Source organism: Rhinolophus sinicus, linkage group LG02 (assembly GCF_036562045.2).
Source record: "Rhinolophus sinicus isolate RSC01 linkage group LG02, ASM3656204v1, whole genome shotgun sequence".
Lineage (NCBI taxonomy): Eukaryota > Metazoa > Chordata > Mammalia > Chiroptera > Rhinolophidae > Rhinolophus > Rhinolophus sinicus.
Window position 1 is genome coordinate 140,598,388 of NC_133752.1, and position 27,239 is coordinate 140,625,626.

At 46.2% G+C, this 27,239-nt stretch overlaps 1 protein-coding gene across 1 annotated transcript in view; it reads left to right on the top strand.

The window, feature by feature from the left end:
- PPM1H (protein phosphatase, Mg2+/Mn2+ dependent 1H) overlaps positions 1-27,239 on the top strand; it is a 236,017-nt gene that overhangs the window by 179,850 nt on the left and 28,928 nt on the right. The window contains exons 7-8 of the mRNA XM_019732426.2: positions 14,023-14,086; positions 17,925-18,032. Of these exons, the coding sequence (XP_019587985.1) occupies positions 14,023-14,086; positions 17,925-18,032 (172 nt within the window). The remainder of the gene's footprint in view (positions 1-14,022; positions 14,087-17,924; positions 18,033-27,239) is intronic.

Consider the following 27,239-nt stretch of genomic DNA (forward strand, 5'->3'; position numbering starts at 1 on the left):
GCCCACCAGGTTTCAGTAGGAAAAACCAGTGTTGCTGGTTTCAAGCTGAAAATCCCACGGAGGCGCTAACCCGTGATGGCCTGGGAGCGTCTTCATCAGAATCAGATGGGGTGCGGGTGTACGGCCCCCGCTTAGCCCGGGAATCCACATGGAGTTGGGGCATCACCACTCCAAACCCTGAAGGACCTCATCCGACCATCTTGTTCCTCTTACCTTCAGACAAGTAAAGCATAGATTTCTTCAGAACAAAGATAAGTTTTATGTCTGTTCCTCGCTGAAGAACTGAATCCAGATCTTTCTGAAAGTACTGGAAACGCTAGGAACACATTCACTTTTTGTTTTCATCTTGATGCTCTGGCAAAGGCAACAATACTCGGCCAAATCCTAGGTTCCAGTTCCACTAGGATTAAATCAGCCTTGTCAGTCTCCCAGGGTAAACCAGATGCTCTGTATCGTGCTCAGTAGCTTCAAGGACAGAGCACGGGGTTTCATCATTGTGAGGTAATCAGTTTTAACCGTTATGCATTCAGTGAAGCAGGCATTGTGTTGGACATTGGAGATACAGGGACGATTAAAACCATCCCTGCTCTCATGGTGCTTACAGTCAAGTGTGAGACAGGACTAGAGATGGAGGATTACAGTTCTGTGCCAAAGCTGGTAGAGAAATGTTTACCTACAGTGAAGTTTTTTCATCTGGGGTGATTATTAAAAACATTCCAGAATCCCTGAGGTCCTGAAATCTGTATTTTTTAAAGCTGTCCAGGTGACCCCTGTATAACCTTGCATATTGACCTTGGATGGTCCCTAGACGTTCTTACCTTGCATGTGAGCAACAGCTTGAAGACACAATCAGTTAAAGAGCATCGGGCAGCCCGGGCTCTGACTTTTGCAGCCTGGTTATCGTCCTGCTGTTACTCGGGAACCTCTTTGCCCACCTATGTGGGCCTGTGTTCAGGAGGGGACGTGGGCTGGACCCAGTGGAGGATCAGGGGTGAGAAAACCCTTAGGTGTCAGCAGTGGATCGGAGTCCAGTGGAGTCTCCATTTTCCCTTATTGATGCACGTGCCCATAACAGACAACCCTGGCCCCAGGCTCCGTGTAAATACATGGGGTCGGGGAAGGCCAGGAGACCATGCTCCCAGGGCAGGCAGCTAACATGCTGCTTTCTGGTACCTATTCTTCCTGAGTAACTGTTCTCTCCCCAAATTTGCCTAATCCTTCCGGTGGCCTTGGATTACCCTGTGAAAAACTAGGCACCTAAGTCTGAAGATTAAGTTTTCAATTATCAACAACCGAACAATTTGAAAACCACACCTCAGTGACCTTGTATAGCCACCATATTGTCAAGAGAAGACGAAGCCTGAGAAGGTGGTATGTAGAAACTTCTGTGTGACTTACAGTGTAAAAACCTGGGGTACGGGACGGAGGAGACTTTACAAAAGGTTTTATGATTTACTCTGAGGCTGAGCATTAGTAAGTCAGCATCCCTGTTGCATACCATACCATTTTATGGTATTTACACAGATTCATAGCTCTTCAGAGGTGGGCAGAGGACTGTTTTTACGAGCACAGTGCACGTAGGAGCGGACCTGGCAGTGAGCTTGACCTCTTATTTTTCCTAGTTGTGTAACCTCCGTTTTCTTATTTGTGTAATGGGGTTAATGTTAATATCTGTCTTCTAAGGTTGTTAAAATTTAAAAGGTTGAAAAATATAAGCATGCAGAACAATGCCTAGTACAAAGTGCGTGCACAATGAATGTTGGATACATTAGAATTCTGTAAGTGTTAGGAGTGAGGCGACAGCAGAGAATTGAACCGTTGCAGCCTTTTCAGTCCATTGTGTAACACAGTAGGGCCACGTGGATGTGGGAGCTGAGTTCCTCCCATTGGTAAAGACTGGCACCCATCGCCCAGACGTGTTCTTCCTACCCGGGGAGTGGAGTAATGTGAGGGTTGTTAGCAGGAGATGCCAGAAGAGTATGAGAATCCACAGGATAAAATATATTTTACCTGAACACGTTGGAAGTGGGGAGAATATTTTTGTGTGTTGAAATAAGTGTTGATTTTGTGTATGCTTATGCGAAGTTCTCATGGCTTTTAAAGATAAAACAGAAAACTTGAAAAAGCATCTATGCTTGCTTTGAGATACTGGATCTCTGCCCTCTGTGGTGTTACCACTTCAAGGGCACTTGAATGGAAATTTTGAAACGATGTAGCACAGGGTAGAGTCCCAGCCTGCTCGTGAGCAGTTTCCCCAGGGGGATACTGGAGGACTTGGCGCTCCAGGATACAAATATTGATCGATCGATTGTCATTACCAGAGTGAGAGAAGCTTTGTGAGGTGGGGCTGAAAGACGCCCTTGGAGGAACTGGCCTCGCAGTAAAACCCTCTTTGTAGCGAACAGTCTATTTGCTCTTTTCTCCCCACCAATCGGAGATGATGTCAATTTTGATTATCTCCTGATTTGTATGCATGAACTTGGTCTCATACATCATAAAGGCCAATGTTAGTGAAATTCATGTTTGTTTCAGAATGAATGGTCTCTGAGAAAGCAGAAATAATTTCATATTTGTGTGCTCATAAAATAAGAATGTCTGATTCATACCTGTGGGAGATGTAAATGTTATCGATTAGAAGACAGAGCTCTTCTAGCCAAGTGCTAATGCACACCAAGTGGGTACTGAATCAGAAATAATTTCGAAATCTTAAATTTCCCTAAAAGTCATCCAAAATATCTCATCCTGAAATATTGTTGGTTCTGTTTTACATGCACACATGATTGATTATATCTTCAAAAGACTGAGTCAAAGCATTTTCTTAAATGTGAATCTTTTCCCACTGCTAATCTTGGGCCTGTGAGTCAAGAGATGACCTTTATTGATGTTATATTCCCAGCACCTGTGCTAGCGCCGGGCACATAGTAGGTGCTCAGTAAATATTCACAAATGAATCCAGTGGGACCCATTGCTTTCATCTGGTCAAAGTCTGAGCTTCTGGTGTGGAGCTACGTGCTAGGAGCAGGTTCTGCTCTTCTACCCAATGTTTCAACTGTGGGCAGGGACCCCTTCGTGGGTTGTGAAGTCAATTCAGTGTATGGAGATGAGCATTTTGAACAAATTAAGTAGCATAGGGAGAAAAAAAATAAAATCCAAGTGTATATCACTTGGTAAGGGTAAAAATTGTTTTTGGAAATGTGTTTGTGTGTCCACTGGGTGACCGAGATTGATACATTTCTTAGGGTGGATCACACAGCGTGAAACCTCTGCTCTAACCCAGCCCACTCTCTCAGAGAACGTGGACCACTGAAAGGAAAGCAAGCTCTGTTGCCTCTTGCTATATCGTCCATAGGCCTGTGGTAGGCAGAGGAGTCTTTAGGCCAAAATGAAGGAATGGTTATGGTTTCCAGAACTCCAGGCAGGATCTGCTACAGGCATGCTGATGGGAGGAAGGAGAGAGGTAGGTATATTCCTAGGGCTCGTGACTTGGCCCTACTAACCTGGGGATTTCCTCAAGGGCAACTGCAAGGTCAGGGAACAGAGCCTGGGCCTCATTATGGAAAAAGTTTTCCTGTAGAGATAGCACCCCCTTCATTTGTTTCTCTCATCACATACACAAGCGAGGCAGCACTGCACCTACCAGTTCTCTTCAATTATATCACCGAATATTAATCACACTCTTGCAATTCATGCATACTGTTTGTGCCTGAATCCAGACTGTTTTACTGTATTAGCACAAGCGCATCAACTTGTATAATAGCTTAGGGCCTACAGGCTTCAATTAATTTAAATGACACTCCAAGGACCAAAAGGAGAAAACAAGGTAGCATTTGTTCGTGGAGACTTAGCCTCATGGGGCACTTCCCCAGGAATCATGTAATCAAGATATCCATTGACAACAACTCCTAGCTCATAAATCCAGGAGCCCATCCCCCCAAAGTTAGGGGAAAATATGACCCCATCCCCCAAAAGTTAGATTTGCATCTAACTAAAGCCTGCTATACAACGGCAGACCTGTGGCTGAAACATTAGAAAGGATACTTCTAAACCCTCAAATGACCTGCTGGATATGGGACATTGTCAGCCTTTTCCACCTCACCCGGGGGCCCCAAGGGCTGCCTGTCATCCTTCCTCCACAACTCGGACTTGAGCGTGACCTCATTAAGCTTGGCTCAGATTCACCCTCCCTGACAGTTTAGCAACATTTCCCCAGCATATTAAGATTTGATCCAAAGACAAATTTAAGAAATTTCTGGGGCTTTCTTAACTGTGAATCTTTGAAGCCAGGAACAAAGGCCTCTTAACGAAGACATTAAAAAAATCATAATAAGAGTAAGACCTCATAAAATCCCCAAATCGCCTAGTGTTGCCTTAAAGGAAACACATGCACACATGGATATTCATGCAGCAAGGAGGGAGAAGGGCCGGCTGCTGCAGGAAACCTCAGGGAGCAGGAAGCAGCCTCCATTTACTGAGCTCTGTGGTTAGGCTTTGGGTTTGATTCCTTTGGAAACGTAGATGGCTGGCCGGAAAAAGGAAGCACGAGGTGATTGCCAATCCTGCGTTGCTTTTTCCAGGAAGGTCTGGGGAGAGTGGGTGTGCAGAGAGCCGAGTGGAAGGAGAACCTCTGCGGATTCCGTGAATGGCTTAGTTGGGGTCATGCCAAGCTCTTAAAAGCCATGAGTGGCATTTGGGCTCCATGTATATGTCTGTTGCTGACCAGTAGGCCTGAGCGGTGTTTCATTCCGGGCCTCCTGGGACTCAAGCTTCTGTTAAGATTTGGTTGTAGGAAAGCAGAAGTGAGGATCTAGGCACGTCTGCCCACCGTCCCCCCTCCAAACCCGCTCGGCCCCTATGAACTGTGCCTCTCTCTGCCTAGGACTAGGTTTCTGCTGTGAGCAAAACAAGACTTCCTGTGGCTTTTACCTCCCTCCTGCAGGGGCTCTGAGCTTCTAGCTCGGGGAAATTTTTCTTTTTATGACTATTTCAGACTAACCCACAAGTACCCCCTATTAGATTTTTGGCTCTGAGATACTCTTCTAAGACTCTTGAGTCTTCACTTTAGAGCAGAACCATGGACTTTTCTGGATAAAGTCGCATAGGTTCTGTCCTTGATGCTTTGATATCATGAGCAACCATAGAAAAAGTATGAATTGGGGTGTTGGGGGAGCTCAGCAAGAAGTGGTTTTCCTGTGGGGATGTGCTGTCTTCCTGCCTGTGGTCACCATTTATCTGTGCTCCACATCTTCGGTAAAGAAAGATTGAGCCTCCTCAGACCTTAATAGCCACAACGTATAATTAACTAGAACCTTGTCCTTCACAAAGGACTTTCTCAGACACATTTGCATTTAATCCTTGCAACCGTCCATGAAGAATGCAGCTGAAGAAGCAAATTCAGTGAGGTTGAAGGACTTTTCCAAGTTCATGCAGCTAGATCACGTGAGGACTGAGATGTGACTTCGAAACCTCCGACTCCAGCCTGGTGTTCTCTGATGTGCCACCCTGGACTCTGCCAGGAGGGAAAAGAAACTCCAGGAAGAAAGCTTCCCAGGGGAGGAGAGGCATCCAAGGCCACTGGAGAGGTTAGCGAGTGGAAGAATGTGACTCCCTGGTGCATGTCGTTGGAGCTGCACAAGCAGACGGTCCCGATTCTGCAGTCCCTGAAGGAAAAGGGTCCCTTCCTCCCCCCAAAAGGGGTCACGTTCTTCTTAAATGACTTTGTAGTATTGCTAAGGAAACTAAGACGTAGGGAAACAAGTGGTATTTCTATCCCTCTTTCTAATTCAAGGTCATGACTTAGGAGAGAAGGGAGACTGTGGGAAGTGATCTATGTGGATGACGCCAAAGCATGAACTTTGGGTTCCTGGCCTGCGGGTTAAGAAGTCAGAGTAGGGGTTCTGGCCAGGAGTGGAGGAATCCAGCCAAGACTAGAAAGAGCTTTCTAAAGTGGAAGACTTGCCTTCACAAGTAATCTTTCGCTGGAGTCAGTATGGAAACAGAGCTTGTCTAGGTGGCATTGTATACCCTGGAGAACCACTGCAACCAAAACTACCATTCTGGAGGTGGTGCTCAGGAATTATCAGGAGGGAAAAATAGGCAAGAGGATCATAAATGCTACTTTTTATAACTTGATGACTCTTTACTAGCATACAGGTGATAAAAGGGAACCTAAAATTTTAATATTCAACAAAAGCCCCAGGTGTCACTGATAGCACTCAACCCTGAATTTCTGCCATAGGAAAGCTTATCATTAAGGCAAATGAATGGGGAAGCAAAGACTACAGTATACTTTAGCGGGAAGCTCGTGTGCTAAGGAGGAAGGGCCACCCTTCCTCCATTTAGCTAGTAACTGCTTTACATCCGCAGTGTTCCTGCATGGTTGTCGATACGAGGCTATAAGACAGAGTCCCTGCCTGTAGGAGCTCGTGTTCTAGAGCGGGAGGCAGAGTATAAACAAATAGACAAACTAATAAGTAAGGTGGTTTCACATCATGCTGCATACATGCCATGAAGAGCTGAAACAGGATAAGCAGGAGCAGAGAGCAGTACTTTGAGATGAGGGCCCGAGAAAGCTCTCTGAGTGAGGCACGGGCGCCTGCTATGAGAGGACCGAGGGGGAGAATGGCCCAGCAGAAGGAAGATGCAGCAAGGAATCTAGTGTCACGAGCATGTGTCAGATGGATATAAAGTGTCCAGTCAGTGTGCAGAGATCAGATCGTGGCGAGCCTCATCGCTGGGTTATACTTGAAGACAATGGAAAGCCAGTGGGGAAATTGAAGCCGAGGAGCGATGACTGTGGATTAAAAGAGGGAGATATGGCTGTGGGAGACTCACTTGCGGGCCTCTCGGCCAGTCTGAAAATACAAGCAAAGCCTTTTCCTATAAAAATGACGAAACTGACACTGATGAGATGGGTTCTTCCTGGAGATGTCCTATAATTGCCCCGCATCAGAAGGATGAAGGCACATCAGTTGTGGCTGCACAGGGACTTCTCGGAGTTCAGATGCTCAGAGAATGTGTGTGGAAGGCTCTAAGGAGCAGCACACAGACAGCCAGGACCAGAGAGGCAAGAAAGGACGTGCTTGTGAGTGAGCAGCGGCTGCGACTAGCACGTCTGAGACTTAGGACGCAGTCACGGAAAGCAAGGCCCTTTGCCTTTGCTTTGTAACTCTGTAAAGAAGAAGGAAACACACACAGGACTGAAAAAACTCACTGCTTGGGGTAAGGAGTGTTCATTGATGTGCTCACCTAGCTGAATGTTTGTTGGGCACCCATTATATATTGGGCACACTTTTAGGTACCAGCGATAGATACCATGGGTAGCAAAATAAGAATCCCTTTCCTCATAGCACTTAATGGGGCTGGGGGGGGGACAGTAGAGAAAATAAACATAATAAAGAAGTAAAAGATTTAAAATGTTGGAGGTGGTAGATGTAAAGGAGGAGGAAAAAAAGCAGAGATGGGGAATAGGAAATTTTTGGGGAGGGGAACGATTTTAAAGAAGGTTATTTAGTTGGCTTTCATTTAGAGTATGACAAGAAAACCATTGGAAGGTTAGAGTAGAGTAATGATGTTACCTGACATTTAAAAGTAATTCCTCTGGTTGCTCTGAGAAGAGAGGTAAATGACAAAACTGAACAGTTTTCAGCACCTTCACTGCCATTGCCCTGGTCCTGGCACCATCTTGGAAGGTGGAGATGAAGAGTGTTTGGTATAATGTTAATCGACAAAGTACTTAATTCCTATTGCGTTTCCTTCTTACTAGATCAAGACAGTGAGGAATTCCAGGCTGCTAGCAAGAGAAGTATTAAAATGATTTACCCCAAGTGGAGGCTGGGTCAGGAACAAGTACCACCAGAAGGTAGTTAGCGTGGTGGGACCACGGAGGGAATCTGGCCAGAGAGCCACAGCAAGGGAGTGAGAAGGGACATGGTTCAGAGTGCAAATCTCGGAGGAGGGGGTGCTCTGGTGCAGGCCCCATGAACAGGGTGCTGGCAGGGAGAGCCGAAGGTCATCAGGAGTAGGTAGGAGTGACCAAGTCAGGCTTCTGGGAGCACCATCAAAACATACCAAGTCGCTCGGAATCACATCAGGGGAAAGAGTGGGAGAGCAATCTACGAACTTAGGCTGCGGTCATCAGGGAAGGTAGGAGAATACTCTGAAAGGTGAAGGAGAGGGTGTGTCAGCAGGTGGAGGGGCTGAGTGAGTGACAGTGAGAGGCAGTCAGGAAGGGCGGGGCTGAAAGAGGAGCAATATGAACTCCTCTTGCCTCAGGGGTAAGAGGTCTGAAGGAGCCGCATCCCCTGGAGGTGGGCAAATCTGGGAACAGCTTGGATCCACTAATCGGTCAAGTTCAATTAGTAGTCTCCCCCTTTGTGATAGGGTCTGTTTGGTCATGGCAATAGTATATGTGGAGGTATTTTGACTTTACAAGAAATTATCAAATTTCTTCTTAGTCTGTTGGACAAGATGGAGAAATACTGCATGGATAATGGTTAAGTTGCTATGTAGATGGCCTGAGAGCTATACCCAGAGTCTATACCAAAGGTAGACACTGTGTCTGTCCTGATCAGCATTTCTAGCCTCTTAAAATCCTAAATTCCCTCCACCCCCGGTTTAAACATTAATATCTCATTGCCTACCCTGTCCTGTTGAGTCTGTCTACTGTGCCACCAGACAAAATCACATTTTTTTCTAATTGCACATACTTTGGTCCACATGCCTTCGAGAAATGTTGATCCTCCCCTTGTCTGGTTAGCTTGGCCTGGAGGAAGGTCTCTAATGGCTTGGTTCTACTTAGCATTTTTTCCAAATCTTGGATGCAGATGGCAGAGCTGCTTATCAACTTTGTGACACAGCATAGAAGGAGAGCTGATATTTTGGATGAAAGGATATGAATTCAGACGTCTCTGGGTGGGTAAAAACAATGGACTGAAACTAGCAAGCTAAAATTAATAGGGGCAGCGGAGTTTTCCATTCAGAGTAGAATACCCACTGTGTAAGTGTAAACTAGAGGAGACAATGAGTCAAGAAACCTCTTGGCCCCTTTTTTCTTGTGGACTGACTGGGTTTTTGTTTGGTTGGGTCTTTTGTTTGTCTGTTTTCACTCACCGTTTCAGTACAGGACCCAAACCACATGTACAGACACATGTGTGCGTGCACATGATGCCAATATAAGCTGCAGTCATTTAAAAAAAGAACAAGGTCTAAATCAAAGAAGTCATCGTTTCATTCTTATGTGGATCACATTGTACATGTTTTCAGTTCTCAGGGTCATTGTCTGAGGATGCTCACAAACTGGAAAGCTCCCAGGTAGCCCCTATCACCGTATTGGGTGCTCAATTAATACAGATGTGTTGAATGGATGGTGACTTGAGTGGTTAGGTGTGGTACTCCAGGGCCTATGAAGAAAAGTTGAAGGAACTAGGAAAGAGGACACTTTGAGATAGTTTTTTTCAAATATTTGCAAAGCTCTCGAGTAGAAGAGAGACTAGATTTATTTTATGTTTTTCCAGAAGGCAGACCAAACATACCAATGGGTGACTGTTTGGGTCAATTTAAGAAAGAATTTCTCAGGACTCTTCTCCAGTGACAGTAGGTACTGGAAGCCTCCTGGGACAATGGCTGTCTACATCAGTCCTTTCGATGACAGAAGCCAGGGACTAATATGTGTCGAAGGAGGGATTCCCGCATATGGGGTACAGCCAACGTTGGTGACTTTTCAGTCTCTTCCAGTTCTGAGCTTTTCCTTCCAGTAGGTTTGGACAACGGGAGCTTTATCTCTTCAACTTTGTAGAATCAACAGTGCAAACAAACTATTTTTTTAAAAAAATGTTTAATGGAAACTTAGGAGGATACTGCCTTAAGTTAGAGAATGCCCTTTAATTTAGCCCTTTCCAAGCCTTGCATTTTTTCCTCATCTCATCTTTTTGTCAGTTGGCCTCATAAATATTCATAACAAATTGACCTCAAATAAGAGTTATTCTAAAAAGTTTCCCTCAGCCTTTCAGTTTTGCTTCAAGTAATTATTTGAATATGATCTCTGGTCAGTTATATTTAGGGTTTCCGGGTGGGAATTCCCGCCTGTTCTCAGGAATTTTTTTTGCTTTCCCATTCCCGAACCCCAAGATACAAACTGTTTTCTGTTTTCCACGATGAATCGTTTCCACAAAGTGACAGCCAATACTACCAACCACCTGGGCTCAAGGAGCCGATTTTCCCGATTTTCTGACCAACTTTGCTCGGGACTCGGGAACAGGAAAGCGGGGGGAAAAAAATCACGAGAACGGGCAGGAATTCCCACCCAGAAACCCTGGTTATATTATTGTACAACTAGGGAACAATCTGTTTTTGGAGTTATTTTTAAAAATTTATCAGGCTTTCAAAAATCATAGAATCTGGTGTGAAAGAGTAGGCCTTTTCTATTAATCTTCAGTGCCAACTACTTCCATGTCTTGGGGGTCTCAAGCTTCAAGCCTGTCTCCTTCTCCTCTCTCCTCTGCCAGCTGAGAAGGATGGAAGCCAAAGATGAGTTGAAAGCATAGATTTGAGCCCACAGCCCTGACGTGCACTGCAATGTAATAGGAACAGCAGACAGGCCTTCCGGGTGGGCAGAACCTGGGGTGGCCCCCTTAAACTGCGACAACAGATGTGAGGGAGACTGCTATCTGTGGAAGATGACCCCGTTGGACTCTGTCACCTCAGATGCAGTGACCCAGGAAGCAGTGGCAGGTCAAGAACACAGATGGTTGCGTCCCCAGTTTTTCTCTGTTCTTCCCCATAGTTTTGTTCCCACATGGTCACTTTTTGTTCTTTTGCCCAACACAAAAAATCCCCCTTCCTCTTTTACCCAAGTCCCCCTTCCTCAAATGCCTGCTTTTCACCTGCTGCGAGCTGGACAGTAGTGATCTGACACTCTTCAGCTAGAATGAGAAGTCCTCCGAGCCGAGCCTGACTACACATTTCTTTAGTGTGTTTTCAGGAAAAGTCTGAGTTTAGCCTTAGGGCCAGTACCATGGTGTGTGTGACCTCGGGAGAGTATCGTCACATCTCTGAGCCTCAGTCCCCTCATCGGTATGACAGGACATTGCAGGGTGTGTGGGAAATTTGAGATGCTGTAAGCAAGCACCAAGCCGGGGCTCTGGTGTGGAGAAGGTGTCTGGTGAATCATAGCTGCTGTCGTTATTGTTGGCTGGCATTAATTTATACGAACCTTAAACATTATCCGTTTTAACGCTTGAGTATTTTATTCTGTATTATTCAAGACTTTAACTGTGGAGGGAAGTCCATCTGTGTTCCTACAGTGAACTGTGCTTAAACCCTGACAGACTGAGGGGGAGAGGGTGTTTGTACTTTGTCCCTTTTACTCACCCTTTGTAGGGGAAAGGAGGGAGAGGGCTCACACTTGATGGAAACCAACAATGGCAGGCGCGGAATAAACCTTCCTTTTCCAGAGGTGCCTCTTCTATTTTTAGCTTTTGTTGTTGTTGTTGTTGTTTAGAAGATGAAGAAACGGACGCTGGAACATATTAGAATTTGCAATTGTCTTGGTCCTGTGGGTGACAATTCCAAGGCCTGTCTCTCAGAGCGGTGGTGGGTAACACAGTGTTCGTGCTCCTGAGATTTCTCCGTCCTGAGAGCACTTGATTACCTGGGCTTGTGGTAGAGCCAGAGAACCATTTCCTTGCTGCCTTTTGAAGCCTAGTAAGAGTGCTCTCAGCCTCTCTGTTCTGAGCTCTAATTGCCAGTGATTGACTCCAGAGTTGCTGCCGTCTGCCTCCCTTGGAATGCCAGACTCCTGTGCCTGGGTCGTGAGGTCCCAGCCCCTCTCTCGTACCGTCCCCACTGTGTCCTCCTCTCTGTCTGGGCCTTGCTTCTCACTCCCCACACTTCCTTCTTCACAGTCCTCAAGCCCTGTTTATGCCCATTCCAGAGCCTGTCTCGGGCCATTTCCCGTCTTCCCCTCGAGCCATACAGTCTGTCATCTTTGGGAAGAAGCTGTGGGGGGCTTATCACTGAACTGATTTTGAATGTTAGCTGATGACACTTGGTCTGCTGCAGCCATTTTCAACCTTGGCTGCACATTGCAATCACCTGGGAAGCCAAAAACAATTCCTCATACCTGGTCCCATCTCCACAAGTTCAGATTTAATTGCTTTGAGGGGTGACCTGGGCATCAGGAGTTTTTAAAGCCCTCCCCGGTGATTGACTGGACAACCAAGGTTGAGAACCACTGGTTTACAAACTCATTCAACCCCCAAGCTGAGTCTGTGTTCTAATAATAGTTCTGCGTGTTCCCCAATGACTTGTAGACCACTGTGTTTTAAACAGTTTATGTGAGTATAAAAATGTGTAAGTAGCTATTTCCACTTTGTGTTAGTGTGGTAGATTTGAGGGCTGGAGGTTCTGTTTTTGACAATTCAATTCCTAGAGCACCTGTGGGCTGGCTTGACAACAGCAGCCGCAGCAGCTACCTTTTCTCTGGATGTCGGCGTGAGTCAGGTACGGTGCTAAATGCTTCCTAAGCTCGGCACGTGCATTAGCCCATTGGAATCCTCCCCACAAGCCCATGAGTGGGCCCAGTGTTTGCCCCCCTCTGAGTAACGAGGATCCTGAGAGGCTCACCTCCCTGCCCAGGGCTGCACAGACAGCCGTGCCGACCTTGAGCCCAGATGTGTCTGGTGCCAAAACTGCACTGATCCTCTCTCCCTGGGAAGGAACAGCTTCTCTAAATAGCTGCCTGGAGAAGGATGTACCTGTTTTAGCTTTGGGGTTGAACTTTTTAAAAGTTGGGTTGCATTCTTTTGTGTATCAAGAACTTCCATACGTTTGATTTCAGCTTCACTCCCAAGTTTCCTAGATGTATCCAGGACGGGGAGGCCATTTCACAAGTTAGTTTTTCATGTGCTCTGGAGACGTTGTTTTAGAAAAGCATCTTGCTTCTAGAGCCTGACCTAGTGGACCCTACCTCAGCGTTTACTTAGTCTTCCTAATATTCTTCTTTGAGGTGATCAGCAGTGCTATCCCCATTGCAGAAAGGGGAACTGGGGTGCCAAGTATTAATCATCTACTAAATATTAGCATTAGGTTGGTGCAAAAGTAATTGCAGTGTTTGCAATTATTTTTAACCTTTTAAACAGCAATTACTTTTGCACCAATCTAATAATAGCTACCAGTAATTGAGTACTTACTAAGTGCCAGGCTCTGTGCTAAGCTCTGTACATCCTGTGTGATTATCCTCATTTTATAGATGAGGAAACCGAGACCAGAATAGGTACAGCTACTGCCCAAGGTGGTACAGCTAGTAATTGGGTGCTATGTTTTTTAACTTCCTTATGAGCAAAATTGCAAGACGCAGGCTTCCTTTGCTCTCTGGCCTTAGTCTGGCCAGCCTCCATTGTGTGTGCACTGGCATTTGGACACCCATGTCCAGAATAAGCCATTTGAAGCATAAACTGGATTTTCTTTCTGTGTGTCGAATAGCCATTTAATAGCTATTGTGAAACAGAATCTTCTGCCAACCTTGAATATCATACTAAGGTCAAACAGGCTCCAAATATTCCTGCTCCAGCCATCCTCATAAGAGGCTGCTTTGGTGTGAACCACCCCTGAAGGTGAGAACTGGCTCTTAAGAGCAGTTTCGCACTCCATCCATCTCTGAGCGCTGCTGTTGCTCACAGTTTCAGATTAATGACAAGGTCCCTGTCACTGCTGCTGGGGCACTTCATTATTGCCAGGGCTCTAAATGCTTTGGACAGAAACACGTCTCCCTTTCTCACTAATAATGCATAAACCAACTTGTTTCCTCCCTCTTCAAGGATATAAAGCCTTGGTATTTTTCTGGTTTGTTAAAATATGTACCCACACACACAATTCTATAGAGAGAATAACTCTTTATAAAGAAAAAGATTGTTAGTGTGGTGAGTGGATAGTCTCAGAAAAGAAACTCCATAGCAGCCTGTGTCAGGGCAGCAGGTCACTAATTGAATGCAAACCTTTTTAAAAATGTTGTTTATCCTCCTACAGGGCTTACAAAACCATTGAGGATGATGACTTGAAGTTTCCCCTTATATACGGAGAAGGCAAGAAGGTAGGCACTGCATTTCCCCAGACTGAGAGCAAGCCTGGCTCTGCATAGCCCACGGCAGTCTGTGGGTTCCATTCAACAGCTCCTGATTCTATAGCCTTCACAGCTTGAAAGAATATCACCTCCCTCATCCTTCAGGCCTCCTGTCTTGAGGGTCCGAGGAGTGGCAGGGTTTGGGGAGGGGTCGGCGGCGAGCACAGGGGATGAAGTCAGTTTTGTGAAAAATGTATCCCCCCTTGTCAGTCCAGTTGAATCACTTTTTACACTGTGTAGACATGAGCACTTTCACATACATCATCTCATTGTATATCTGACAACAAGCCACGAGGCAGGCAGAGTTGGCTAGATTATGTCCATTTGGTGGAAGAGGCAGCTGGGACTGAGGTTAAAACTGCTCAGGCGAAGGTTTGCAGCCAGCGAGGGGTGGTGCCAGATGTGGAGCCATGGTCCCTACTTCCTTCTTGGGCCCTCACACTGTACCATGGAAGTTCAGACACCATAAGTCGGCTTCTCCACTTGCCCTATGAAGGGGACTCAGAGCTTCAGTGTGACTAAGTTATAGCATCACATGGACCAGAGCCCAGGCTGACAGCACAGACGGTTCATCACCGGCTCCCAGGGCCCCAGTCTGACCACACATTGAGCAGCAGCAAGAACAGTGCTGAACAGAGGGATGGCTGCCGCTCTCACCGTCTGTGAGCAGAGACTGGAGGAGGGCGCAGCGCTGGAGAGGAGAGGAGGAAGATTTGAGCCCATCTCCCAACAAGAACGGACACCTTCTGAATCATTACTTTCTTCCTGAAAATATGAATGCATTTCAACTAGGTGCTGAGAGTTCCAATTAGAAGTGAAAAATGTGGTCACATTAGAAGAATGTTCAACTGAAATTTTTTTCAGCATTTAATAGCTTTTAGCAGGAAGAAGTGACTCATAAAACTGAAGGATGCCTTCCTGGGCAAAACTTGTGTGAATGAGTGCGTGCATCTTCGTGTCTGTGTCTGTGTGTGTCTGTGTGTGTGTGTGTCTGTGTCTGTGAGTGTGTGTGTGTGTGTGTGTGTGTGTGTGAATATGAATGAGAGGGGAAGAGAGAAAACACACAGAATTAGGTTTTGGGACTTGGGGTAGCCCAGCAGCGATTTCATTGGAAGGAGGCATCTCATGGCGAGAAATGAAACACGAATATCTCTGTAGAGATCATTTTTCACACTAACTTGCCCCTCCCTGGAAGGGGACACCTTCTACCTCACCCTCGCTGGCTAAGGATCAGGGCAGGGAAGGGCTCTGTTCCTGATAGGATTGTGGAACCTCTCAGCACAGTGGGTACCAATTGTGTGAGTCACTCAGCCCAGGGACCCACGCCTGCATTTTTTTGTGGCACTGCGATTCTCAGTATTACCCTGCTATACCCAGTGAGTTCCGGTGAGCTCAGGACCACATCCTGTTACTTTTACATCCCTAGCACCTGTCTAGCCTGGTACCTGACACATGGCAGGCCTTCAGCGAATGCATGAGGATTCAATAAGCTATTCCGTATACTCTATTCCGTTACGTTCAGGATACTCTCCTTCCTACAACAGGAAAATGCACAACTGTGTCCTTCAAAGATTATGAGCAACAGGATTTAAAAGAGCGTGGGTTTTCCCAGTGAAGCCGCAAGTTCAGTTTGCCAGGATATCATGCTCCTCAAGCAGTTCAGTTCATTAGGGCTGGATGATTCTGTGATATGCTGCTGGCCACGTTTGGCCATTGTAGCTGTTAACCTGTTTAAAAGCCAGTGACTCCCATCGCTGCTGGCTTGCTCACACCAAAGTAGCACACCAGCGGTCTGGAGGGGCCGTGATTTCTTGAGGAATCTTTACTACTGCCACACGTTAGCTGTCTGGATCCTTTACAGGGGTTTTCTCTTTCCTTTGGCACATCCCTACCCAGAAGTTTCAGAATGCTTTCACAGCCGTTACTTTTCATTTTATTTCTGCCAAGGAAGGACTTGTGTGGGTGACACCTACAATACTCTGTAATGTAAACAAGTTCAGTAACTAGCAGAAACATCCGATTTCTTTGGATTAACACGGCCACCTGTGCCTTTTCCAGCAAGAAAAGGTGCCATTGCAGGGAGGAGAGCAGAAGGGCCGCAAGGGACTCAGGATTTCTACATTTAGAGTCGAACACTTCTCGGCTAGAAGGGAGCTGGTCCAGCCTCTGTACACAGCAGAGCGTTTCTGCAGCCTCACCAGGGGTCCCCAGGCTTCACATCATGTGTCTGTGTTTTACCCCCTTTGACTCTTGCCTTTAAGAAAATGTGTCATGATATGTGGGATATAAAACTGAAAGCGAGAAACAAGACAAAGAAAGAAACAAAAACTCATAGACACAGACAACAGTTTAGTGGTTACCAGAGGGGAAGGGGGAAGGGGAGAATTAGAAGAGGGAAAAAGGAGTCAAATATATGGCGACAGGAGATTTATTTGACTTTTGGTGCTAAACACACAATGCAAATACATATGATGTATTATAGAATTGTACACTTGAAACCTATAATTTTATTAACCTGTGTCACCCCAATTAAAAAAAAAGTGTCATGGTTTCATTTCCACTTTAATTTAAACCCACCCATCTTCTGAACTGAAACCAGCTCCAAATTCCACAGCCTTTTTGGAAACCTAGGAGGAAGATAATGGTAATGTGTTAAGAGTGCAATGTTTATTAGTATTTATGTTTTCACCCAAGCAATAGAGTGAGGATTCAAGCTCGGGTCTTTGAGCCATGATGCTACAGCAGGGCTACTATTGATGAGCCAAGTGTGAGGCCAGTGCACTTCATTCCACCTACAGTGACCTTTATTCTGTCCCTCTGTGTTTACTTGTCTTGATGCTTCCCATCCTTCTGCAGAAAAATTTAGTGCCACCTCCAGGGAACCTTCACAGCAGAATTTTTACTTCCTCTGAACTCACATAACACAGTGTTCATGTGTCTTTCAACACTTTAGACATGTGCCTCTTCTGTCTCTTACCAAGTTCCTTTATAGTAGGGACAAGACTGTAAACGTTTGTCCCCCATATGGTATCTGCACATAGTAGGTGCTCACTAAATATTTGGGTAAACCACATCTGTGGCATCCTGGGAGGTATTTAGGCTGACCATGTAGGCATTAGTATAACAGTCTTGCTTCCTTAAAAGCATTTGGGAAACTGAAAGCACACAGAGGATGGGTTCTCAGCCGTGAGGTTCTGTGTGGTGGTAGCAAAGTGACATGTTCCTTCCCACTCAGAGAATCTGAGATATATGGGTAGGTTACAGTGTTGCTAATGGTCTATTTTCTCCAGCCATTAAATATGGTTTTGGGAGGACAGGAGCTGTCACTGACTTCTTTAAATCTTTTATTAGTGCCTTAAACCATGGAAATACTTGTAGAGTAGGTATATAACAGACAGATGGGCAAATGTATGATGGATGGATGAATGGATGGATGGATGGATGGATGGATGGATGGATGGATGGAGGATGGATGCTGTTGGATTTGGTTTGAACTGCGTTTAGTAGCTGTAGACATCACACATGTATGGGATTTAGTTTATTGGACACCCTTCCCTCCAGTCTCTATAAAGGAAAGCCGAAGAGACAGCCCTACAACCTATTAAAACTTAAGGTGATTGGTAGAAAAGCCACTCATTAAGGACATAAGTGATCTTGGTGAGCTTTCCTTGGAAACAACTACCCACATACATTAATAGCAAGGGGTGGAGAGAGGCGGGAAGAATTGGAAAATGATTGCTACTCTCTTAGCTGGGGGCTTTCTCTGTATGTGTGAGTATTTCTCACGACCCTCTGCTTTGACTCCCAGGCGCGAGTCATGGCGACCATTGGAGTGACCCGGGGCCTGGGGGACCACGACCTGAAGGTGCACGACTCCAACATCCACATCAAACCCTTCCTGTCTTCAGCGCCAGAGGTACCACATGATGTCTTTGTTTCTGTTTTTTTTTTTTTTTTTTTTTAAAGATTTTATTGGGGAAGGGGAGCAGGACTTTATTGGGAAACAGTGTGTACTTCCAGGCCTTTTTTCCAAGTCAAGTTGTTGTCCTTTCAATCTAAGTTGTGGAGGGTGCCGTTCAGCTTCAAGTTGTTGTCCTTTCAATCTTAGTTCTAGAGGGTGCAGCTCAGCTCCAGGTCCAGTTGCTGTTTCTAGTTGCAGGGAGCATAGCTCACCATCCCTTGCGGGAGTTGAACTGCCAACCTTGTGGTTGAGAGGACACGCTCCAACCAACTGAGCCATCCGGGAGCTCAGCGGCAGCTCAGTTCAAGGTGCCGTGTTCAATCTTAGTTGCAGGGGGCGGAGCCCACCATCCGGCAGCCTTGTGGTTGAGAGCCCACTGGCCCATGTGGGAATCTAACTGGCAGCCTTCAGAGTTAGGAGCACGGAACTCCAACCACCTGAGCCACCGGGCCGGCCCCTGTTTCTGTTTTGTACAGTAAAATACTTTCTATCCTTATTCTTCCCCTGACTTACACCCCACATCCAGATGGGTTTCTGCAGTGCCTCTCATGTCTGTTTCTTTTCCCCACTCCATGCTCACTCTGACCATCCTGTTTCATGCCCGCAGCACCTCTGCCTTGAGAGCTGCACAGCAGCCTTCTGCCTCAGTCCATCCCACATATTGCCCCCAGGCAGATTTTCCTAGACAACTACTCCGACCCTGTTTGCTTAGAAGCCGTCCACACCACTCCATGGCTTGGAGAATACAGCCCGGACTCCTTCTGTTGGCATTCAAGGCTTGTTATAAATCGGTCTGACTTTTTAATCTGAGCTTTGTTCCCTTACATCAGCCAGAAGGAACTTGCAATTTCCTTTCCATGACCTTCAGCTTTCCATATTTACTTACACGGTTCCTTGTACCTAGAATGCCCTTCCTGCCCATCTCCAAACATCCACATTCTTTTCCTCACTAGGGTTTAGCTCCAGTGCTTCTCCTGTGGAGCCTTCCCTGATTGCCCCGCCCCCACCAGAAGTAAAGTCTCTCCCTCCTCCCGAGGCACACAGAGCTGTGGCCTCTCACTATGGCGTTTTCTGCCTCATAGCATAGTTGTTGGTGTATACAGTTTCTCCCCTCTTAGATTTTAATTACCTGGAGAGCTTGTATCACTCAGTTGATATCTGGAGAAGTTAATTGAAAAACAAGTTGTCATATATTTTATTTAAAAAAATCATTTTTCTTACAATACAGGAAACAATATCAAGCTCTATTTCAGAGTATATAATTTAGAAAAGATTTTGTTTCTGAGGTATAAATTTAATAGTAGCTTAGGGGTATATATTTCTCACATAACAAAGAGGCTGGAATTTGGTGGCCGCTAGTGTTGTTGCAGCAGCGTCACTGTGTCAGGGCTGGCATCTCTGCATCTCTGACTTTTCCTTCATGGTTGCAAGATGGTGGCAGTGGCTCCAAATACATTGTCATGCAAGGCAGGATGTGGGGGGCAGCCTCTCTGAATCCAAAAGATATTCTCTTCCATTTCATTGGCCAGAATGGTGTCACAAAACCTCCCCTCGCTGCAAGGGAGGTTGGGAGAGAGAGAACGAATGCTTTAACTTTTCCAGTTTCTACAGGAGTGAGGAACCAGGGAGGAGTGAGTCGGGAACCAGTAGTGTTTACTTCCCGTGTAATTAACTGTTAAAGCAATGCCTTGTACTGGAAATGCCCACAGTGTTTAGCCATAGCTCCCCCTGTGTGTTCTTCCCAAGGGTAGGTGCTGTTTTAGTGAAGGCTCTTTTTGTTGGACAAAACAGAAACCCACTCAAGCTAACTCAAAAAAGGGAAATGTTTATTTTAATGGTATTGGAAGAGATGTTTATGGTGTCCACAAGAAGCCTTGAACAGCCAGGCTTTATGGGAGGGTGGCTGTGGACTCCAGGAGCCCTGGAAAGCCTCCGCAGTGGCACTCTGTCACCTCCATGAGGGTGTTCTGCCATGAACGTGGCCCGCCATGTTCTGTATGCTTCTGCTACCAGCACCCCAGGTTCTCGCTGTCCCAGGGCCAGGTTACCAGAGAGGAATCTCATTGGCCCAGTTCACCTTTTACAGTGGGCCACAAGGGACTCCCCATCTTGTTGTCTGCTGCTTGCGATTGTATCCAGGGGACTGGATGGGCACAGTCCCCTAGGCCCACCACCTTGGCAGGGCTGTGAGTGGGGTCGTACCTTTAGACACCTTTATTGCTGGGGCTGTCATCCAGAATACACCTAGTCCCAGGACATTAGGTGGCCACTGAGAGGGAGATCTCTAGGAAATATCAGGCATGGAAGACAGATTCCTGATACCACCCAGGAGCTCAGGTGAGGTCAGCTTGGTGGAAAGAATTACCATTCATCCAGAGCCCACAGATGTCGCCCTTGGAGCCCTCATGGCCATCGGCGTGATGACGACCATCACTATATAAAATGCCCAAGGTCCCCCAGAGGCTGGGGATCCCTGGTCTCTCTCTTCTGGCCAACATGAGGATCCAGGGATTATTGCTGAAACTATTCCTGGCCAGAGAAAAACAATAAATACTAGACTCATGGACATCTCTGTTTTCCCCCTTGGGTGAGAGGCATTTATCAGACATATTAAACGGTGCCGTCACCTTTCTACTTCCCCACAGAGACAGGTGACGTGTGGTTCATGTTCTGGGGGTGAGGAGTGTCTCAGGAAACACTAAGTAACCATTTTGCTCCCAAAAGCAGAGTTAAAACCTCCACCTTACCCCCCAACCCCCTACACACACATGCTTTCTGTATAAAGTGAGAAGAGGTTTGGGTCCGTTGGAAGGAGAATGATCTCTATGCAGTTAGATCTAGATCTTCCCATCGCTCTGCTAAGAAGAGACTGTACTTGACAGAGTGGGCCTGTGTGGGAGACTGAGGACGGATGCAACATCCCAGTTGGTTGATCAGAAACCTCATGTCACCTATCTGGAGTGATGCTGGTTTGCAGGGAAGTGGTTTATTTCAGCATTGGTGAGGAATAGGGAGGATTTGAAAAGAAACTGGCTACCTCTGGAAAAACTGAAATGACTTAAGTGTAGAGTTTTTATAATAATAAGTCACATTTGTTAACTACTTAGTCTGGGCCAGACAGCATAACTTCTTTTTTTTCACATGCACCATCTCATTCAATCCTCACAGCAACTCTGTGAGGTGTGTACAATTATTATACCCATTTTACAGAATGGGAAATTGAGCCACAGGGAAGTGTAATAACTCCCCCAAGGTTGTACAGCTATTAAGTAACAAGAAGGTACTTGTACCCTGGCCTATCTAATTCGATCAGGGTGTGTAGGGGAGAGAAGCTGAGTTCAAGGAAATTTCTTTGGACAATGGCCAAGGGACCCATTGAGTACTGGTTCGAGGGGCTCTGAGGAGAGACTTTTGTCTTGGGACCTCAGTGGCCAGAGTTTCCCATAGAAATACCACTGGCCGCGGCCTGAAGTTGTAGCAAATGATGGTGTAGTAGGGAAAGTAATTGAGAAAGACAGTAATGGCCTTTGGTGGGTGCCAATCTAGGCCAGACAGAATTGTGCAAAATAAGATTGTGTGCCTATAATTTAGCTTAATGGGTATGTAGCATAGATCCCAAGATTCCTTTGCACGAGATTAAAATTGTCGTACATTTTAAACGCTTCCAGATGGAGAGGCCTTAGCCAGAGCAAGGAAAGGGGAGGAAGGCTGGAGGGAAGAGGAGGAACAGCTTGAATTGGCTAGTACAGAGGCGTGCAGAGAAAAGATGGGTACAGGGGACCCCTCATCCCCAACCTTGGACAGAAACTCCTCCCCCCCCCCCCCCCAGTCGTAGTATTCAAGTGAGAGAAGCAGCTGGGGCTTCGGTTGGGAGCCCAGAAAGCAGGTAAATTGATTTAAACCATCTAATGAAGAATAATTGACTCCCTTCCTGTCTTCATTCCCCCACCCCCACCCCAAGCCTCCTCTGGCTTTCTGTGACTTCCTAAGAACACCCCCCTGCTGCGTTTCCTTTGCCAAGCATGGATCTTTATTTCACATTTGGGTTCTGAATTTCCAACCCAGCTCAGTCTGGTAGTTTTAACGGTTGGGGGGTAGGGGGGTGGGGAGATGATTTAGTTCTAGGAAAAAAGGCTCAAAAATCTTCTTGGAAATCAGCGTTGTTCCCTTCATCATTGTAGCTCCTAATTCGATTTGATGAGTGAAATAAAAATAAATCAAAAACATGTGGATCGAATTTATGTTTAAAAAAAAATAAATGCACAGGGGTTTAAAAATTAGAGGAGGGTTTCTAGCCAAACACATTTTCGGTTTTGCTGAACACAAGGCGCTGGAAAAATCTTGAGTTTGCCAAACCCGTAGAGCAGCCGCCAGGTTTGCTGCGCCTCCCTCAGATCTTCCGACGGCCACGGCAGGGGTTTCTGGCCAAGAACTGAACTCCACAAGAGGCCCCGCCAGCCAAGGGCAGGCCTGCCGCGAGGGTGGGAGGCAGTGGGCTCTCCCCTCCTCCCAGCACCTTGTTTGCTCTGAGTAACAGCATGAGGTGCAGCCTCTCCCCCCCATAAGGGAAAGGGGCCCAGCCGGGTCTCCCATTCCCTTGCTCAGGGAGGCTCATCACCTTTTCCATATCATCCTAAAAGTTCAAGTGGAGGAGAAAGGATCTGTGAACTGAAAGCCTTGGAGCCGAGACCCTTCACATCCTCCCCTTTCCCAGCAGTTCTTCCCCGGCACATGCGTCATGAGTCTGTCACTGGGGCAGCCTGGCTCAGGCCTGCAAATGTCTAAACTTCCAGATGCTCTCTGCTCCGTGCCCCTTTCTGGCCTGTGACAGGCCCTCCCTACAGCTAGGATTCCTCCGAATGCCACTCTCGCTTTCTGGCCTCCACTCTGAGACCCATGCTGTTGCCTTTTGTCCCCTCGGGGGCTCTCTCGGAAGAACGAGGCCTTTCTCTGCATGGGGCGGGGGACAGTTTGCAAAGCCACACCCCCCTCAACTCAGCACTCCCCCCTCCCGCCCCTGCCGCTCTGAGCCCTGAGGAGCCCAGTGTTCTTTCGGCTTCATTTTCCCTCTCCGTAGTGCTCACGATTCCTGGCAGCTGTGCTTTGTAACTCCAGCTCTCATGGAGCTCATTCTTGGTTTTCTTCACCTAGATATGATTTTTTCTTTCCTCTGAAACAGGCTTTTCTAAAAGAGGGAAGATCTTAGATTCTAGTATCTGAATTCCAGCCCCTGCACCGGCATTACCTGTGGCCTGTACAGGTTATTTCAGCCCGAGCGCCCCCTTCCTCCAGGTGGGGTGCAATGCCCACACGGGGCAGCTGAGGATATCCATGAATGTGCCGGCGAAGCCTTGGCACGTGGTCAGTGAACACTCTTCCCTATGGCTGTTGGAAGGCTTCCCGCTGAGGGGTTCCCAGGGTTGACTTCCACGGTGAGAGGGACCCCCCCGTGGTCTCCCACAAAAACACGGACAGTGTTTAAGGTCTCATGTGGGCATCTTCACATTTATGGTCTTCTGATTCCTGGTAGGTTTTCGTGCCCCGCGCCAAAATGCCATGGTATTGTGTACTTTCTCCAGTCTGGCCAGTTGATAAGTAACACTATTGGTGAATAATGACATGGGACAGCATATAGGTATACACATATATGTGTCCGTGTATATAAAATCTTCAAGAAAGTTTTCTAAAATGGTAACCGTAATTATCTTTGGGTGGGAGAAGAGGAAAATCATTTTTTAAGAATTCCCTAGACCCTTCAAAAGTAGCTTAGGAGGCCGTGTGATACGGTTAGGAACGCAGACTGGTAATCAGTGTGGGCTTGAAGCTCTCGCTCTTCTCTTACTAGCTAGGTGAGCTTTAGAAAGTGACTTTGTCTAAATCTCAGCTTTCTTTTCAATAAGAAAAGGACAATGGGGTTGTTATACCCAAGAACCTAAGGAACAAATGACAGATAAAGTACTTAGCACAGAACCTGGCACAGTCGATATTAGCTGCTACGGTAGTTCCTCTTCATATGCCATTGAAACCACAAAATTTCCCTGACTCTTTACAGAGGGATCATTGGTCCCTCAGCAGAGTTCATCAAACAGAGCAGTGGGGGACGTGTCCTCAAGGCTTGAGAATTTTTGGCCCGTTGGAAGGTGAGACTAGCCAAAGAAGAATCAGCCACAAACCCTGTGATTCCTGTTTCCTAAGAGACTAAGGGAAGTCTCAGGAGGGAGAGACAACTACGTCATCCAAAGAAGGACAAGTAGGACAGGGAAAGGAAGGAAGCAGGAGTGAGTCTGCTGACTCCTGTGAAGTACAGTTTGCTTTCCAGGGTCATGGAGTTGGGAAGAGTAGCTTGAAGTGCCATTAGCTGTCATAAAGCTGGTTCTGTGGGGGGCCTGGAACTGCACCCACAGCGTAGGTAAGGTCTTCAGCAAGGGGAGACCCATGATGATAAATGTGGTGGGAGCCTTTGTCTGTCACAGCAGGTAGGTGGGTGTGGGGAGATGCAGGTGGGGAGGCCGCAGGGAGGCCTGTACAACGGAAACGGGCTGTGATGAGCTGGGCTAAGGCTGGGGCTGAAAACTGAGAGGAGGCATGTCTGAGAGACATTTCAAAAAAACACACAAAAGGTAACGAGAGCTGATGGCAGATTTGATTTAGAAGAGAAGCAGAGTGAAATTTCAAAAAAGAAATAATAAATTGCCTATGAGAAAGGAAGAATGTTGTTGCTTGTTGTGGTCTGAAGAAGAAAAACAATTTTATGCCTTTGGCCCTGAGTTTTCTGAACCAATTAAAAAAATAGACACAGGAGTCAGGTAAAAATAACTTAAAGCTAGTATAAAGTTAGGTTGGAAACCATGGTTTGGATGTAAGACCAAAATAGACTTCTTATTGTTCTCCAGCCCCCAATTAAATTTACCCACCAGACAGCTGTGGGCTCTCATCCCCCCTACACACACACACACACACACACACACATCTTCTTAGTTTTCCACCTGCTGGAGGAAGGCGCATAGGGAGCAAGTGCTACTTATGGATAAGTAGGGACCAAGGAGAAATCTCCAGAGGGCTCAATGTCCCGTGTCCCATATCACCAATCCAGGAGAGAGGGCCAGGGAGTGTTACAGCGCAATACAATGTTGACTGCAAAACAAAATACCCCAAAACTTAGAGGCTTCACAGAATAATTTATTATCTTTCATAGCTCTGTACATTGACTGGGCTCAGCTGGGTGGTTCTCCCTTGGAGTCTCTCACATGGTCACGTGTCATTGGGGGCCAGAGCCATCCGAAGAATAGATGGGTGGCAAGTCCAAAATGGCTTACTCACATGGCTGGCGGTTGATGTTGACTGTCGGCTGAGAGTTCGGCTGAGGCAGCTACGCATGGCTCTCCAATGGTTTCGGCTTCTCATGGCATGGCAGCTGTATTCTGAGAGAAAACACCCCAAGAATGAGTGATTTAAGAGCCCCAGGCAGATGCGACATGGCTTTTTAAGACCTAGCCCCAGAAGTCCCAGAACAGCACTTCTGCCACACTCTGGAGGTCTAGGAATTCACTAAGACCAGTCCATATTTGAGGAGAGGGAAACTGGCACCCACCTCCTGAGGGGAGGAGCAGTGCCTCCCGCAGGGAGAGAAGGAAATGATGGAAGCCATCTGGGGGACCAGCCACCACCTGGGAGGCTTGCCACCACCTCCTTGCTATAGAAGTACCTGCCCTGCTGTGAGGTCTTGAGGAGTAAAGTAAGCATCTATCTTTGCAGTGCAAACTAATGGAGGTTGATGACTTAGCTGTTTAGTTAATTAAGAAGGAAACCTACCAGTGCAGAGGCAGATTTGCAAAGAAACTAATTAAAGTGAGTATCAGGGCACTGTACTCACACCAGCCCTTATTCAGTTCCTGTTGTAGCTGGGAAATGGAGAATATTCTAGATGGTGAGAAGAAGCTAGGTTGCAATCAGGAATCATTTCTTTTGTAAACATTTCTCAAAGAAAGGGACCTCAATTTCCAAGATACCAGTAATTTGTTGTGATTTTTTTTTTCTGATTCTTAATAAACAGTCACATCAGATTCTAAGTTTGCATTCAGAATTATTTCTGTATTCTTTTTCTTAAAAAGCGCCCAAAACTGTGTAACTTTTTGACTTTACAAACCATGGACACTACTGATGAATTCTACCTAAGGATACTTTGATGCCAGTTTTCTTTCCTTTTTCCCTCCAGCTTTATTCAGATATAATTGACATGTAACATTGTATAAGTTTAAGGTATACAATGTGTTGATTTGATACACTTATACTACAAAATGATTACCACCATAGCATTAGCTAAACATCCATCACCTCACATAATTACCATTTATTTTTTGTGGTGAGAACATTTCAGATCTACTCTCTTAGCAATTTTCAAGTTTATAATAGGGTATGTTAAATATAATCACCATGCTGTGCATTAGAGCTCCAGAACTTAATCACCTAACTGAAGTTTGTACCTCTTAGCCGGTCGCTCTCCACCCGACCCCCCGCCCCAGCCCCTGGTAACCACCACTCTACTCTCTGTTTCTGTGAGTTCAGCTTTATTGGCAGTTTTCTTAATCTCTCTAGCCCCACACCTCTGCATCATCTCAGTTGGGGTAATTCAGCCTTGGGGCTATGTGATTCCCTCCCACTACCACCAGCACTTTGAAAATGTCTGGGGAAAAGAAAAACCACATATAAAGAGTGTATAGAAGAAGCTGCTTTATTTGATTCTGGTGCCATCTGATCTTACAGGGAGAGATTTCATGACTTAGCCTGTCCATCTGCATCTCTAACTCATGAGTCTTTCTGTAAAAATCACTTGTATACATCTGTGTGTCACATACGTGGGTTGTTCCCACTGGGCAGTGACTTGAGATCTGCTAACCAGTTGTTTGAATAAAACCAGAATTTGAAATTTACTTTGACACACAGCAATAAAAAAAAGAAAACAATTAGCGTGGCAACTCAAAAAATTTATGTCCACCCAAAGGGAGCCAAACTGCATGTTGTGTCAAACATTTCTCTCATTGGAGATTATTTCCCTCTGATCCCCTCCTGAAAAATAATTCCATTTGAATTTTATAGTTAAATATGCAGTATCTTTTTTGCATTAATTTATTACATTAATGCACCTAAGAATTGTTTGAGAAG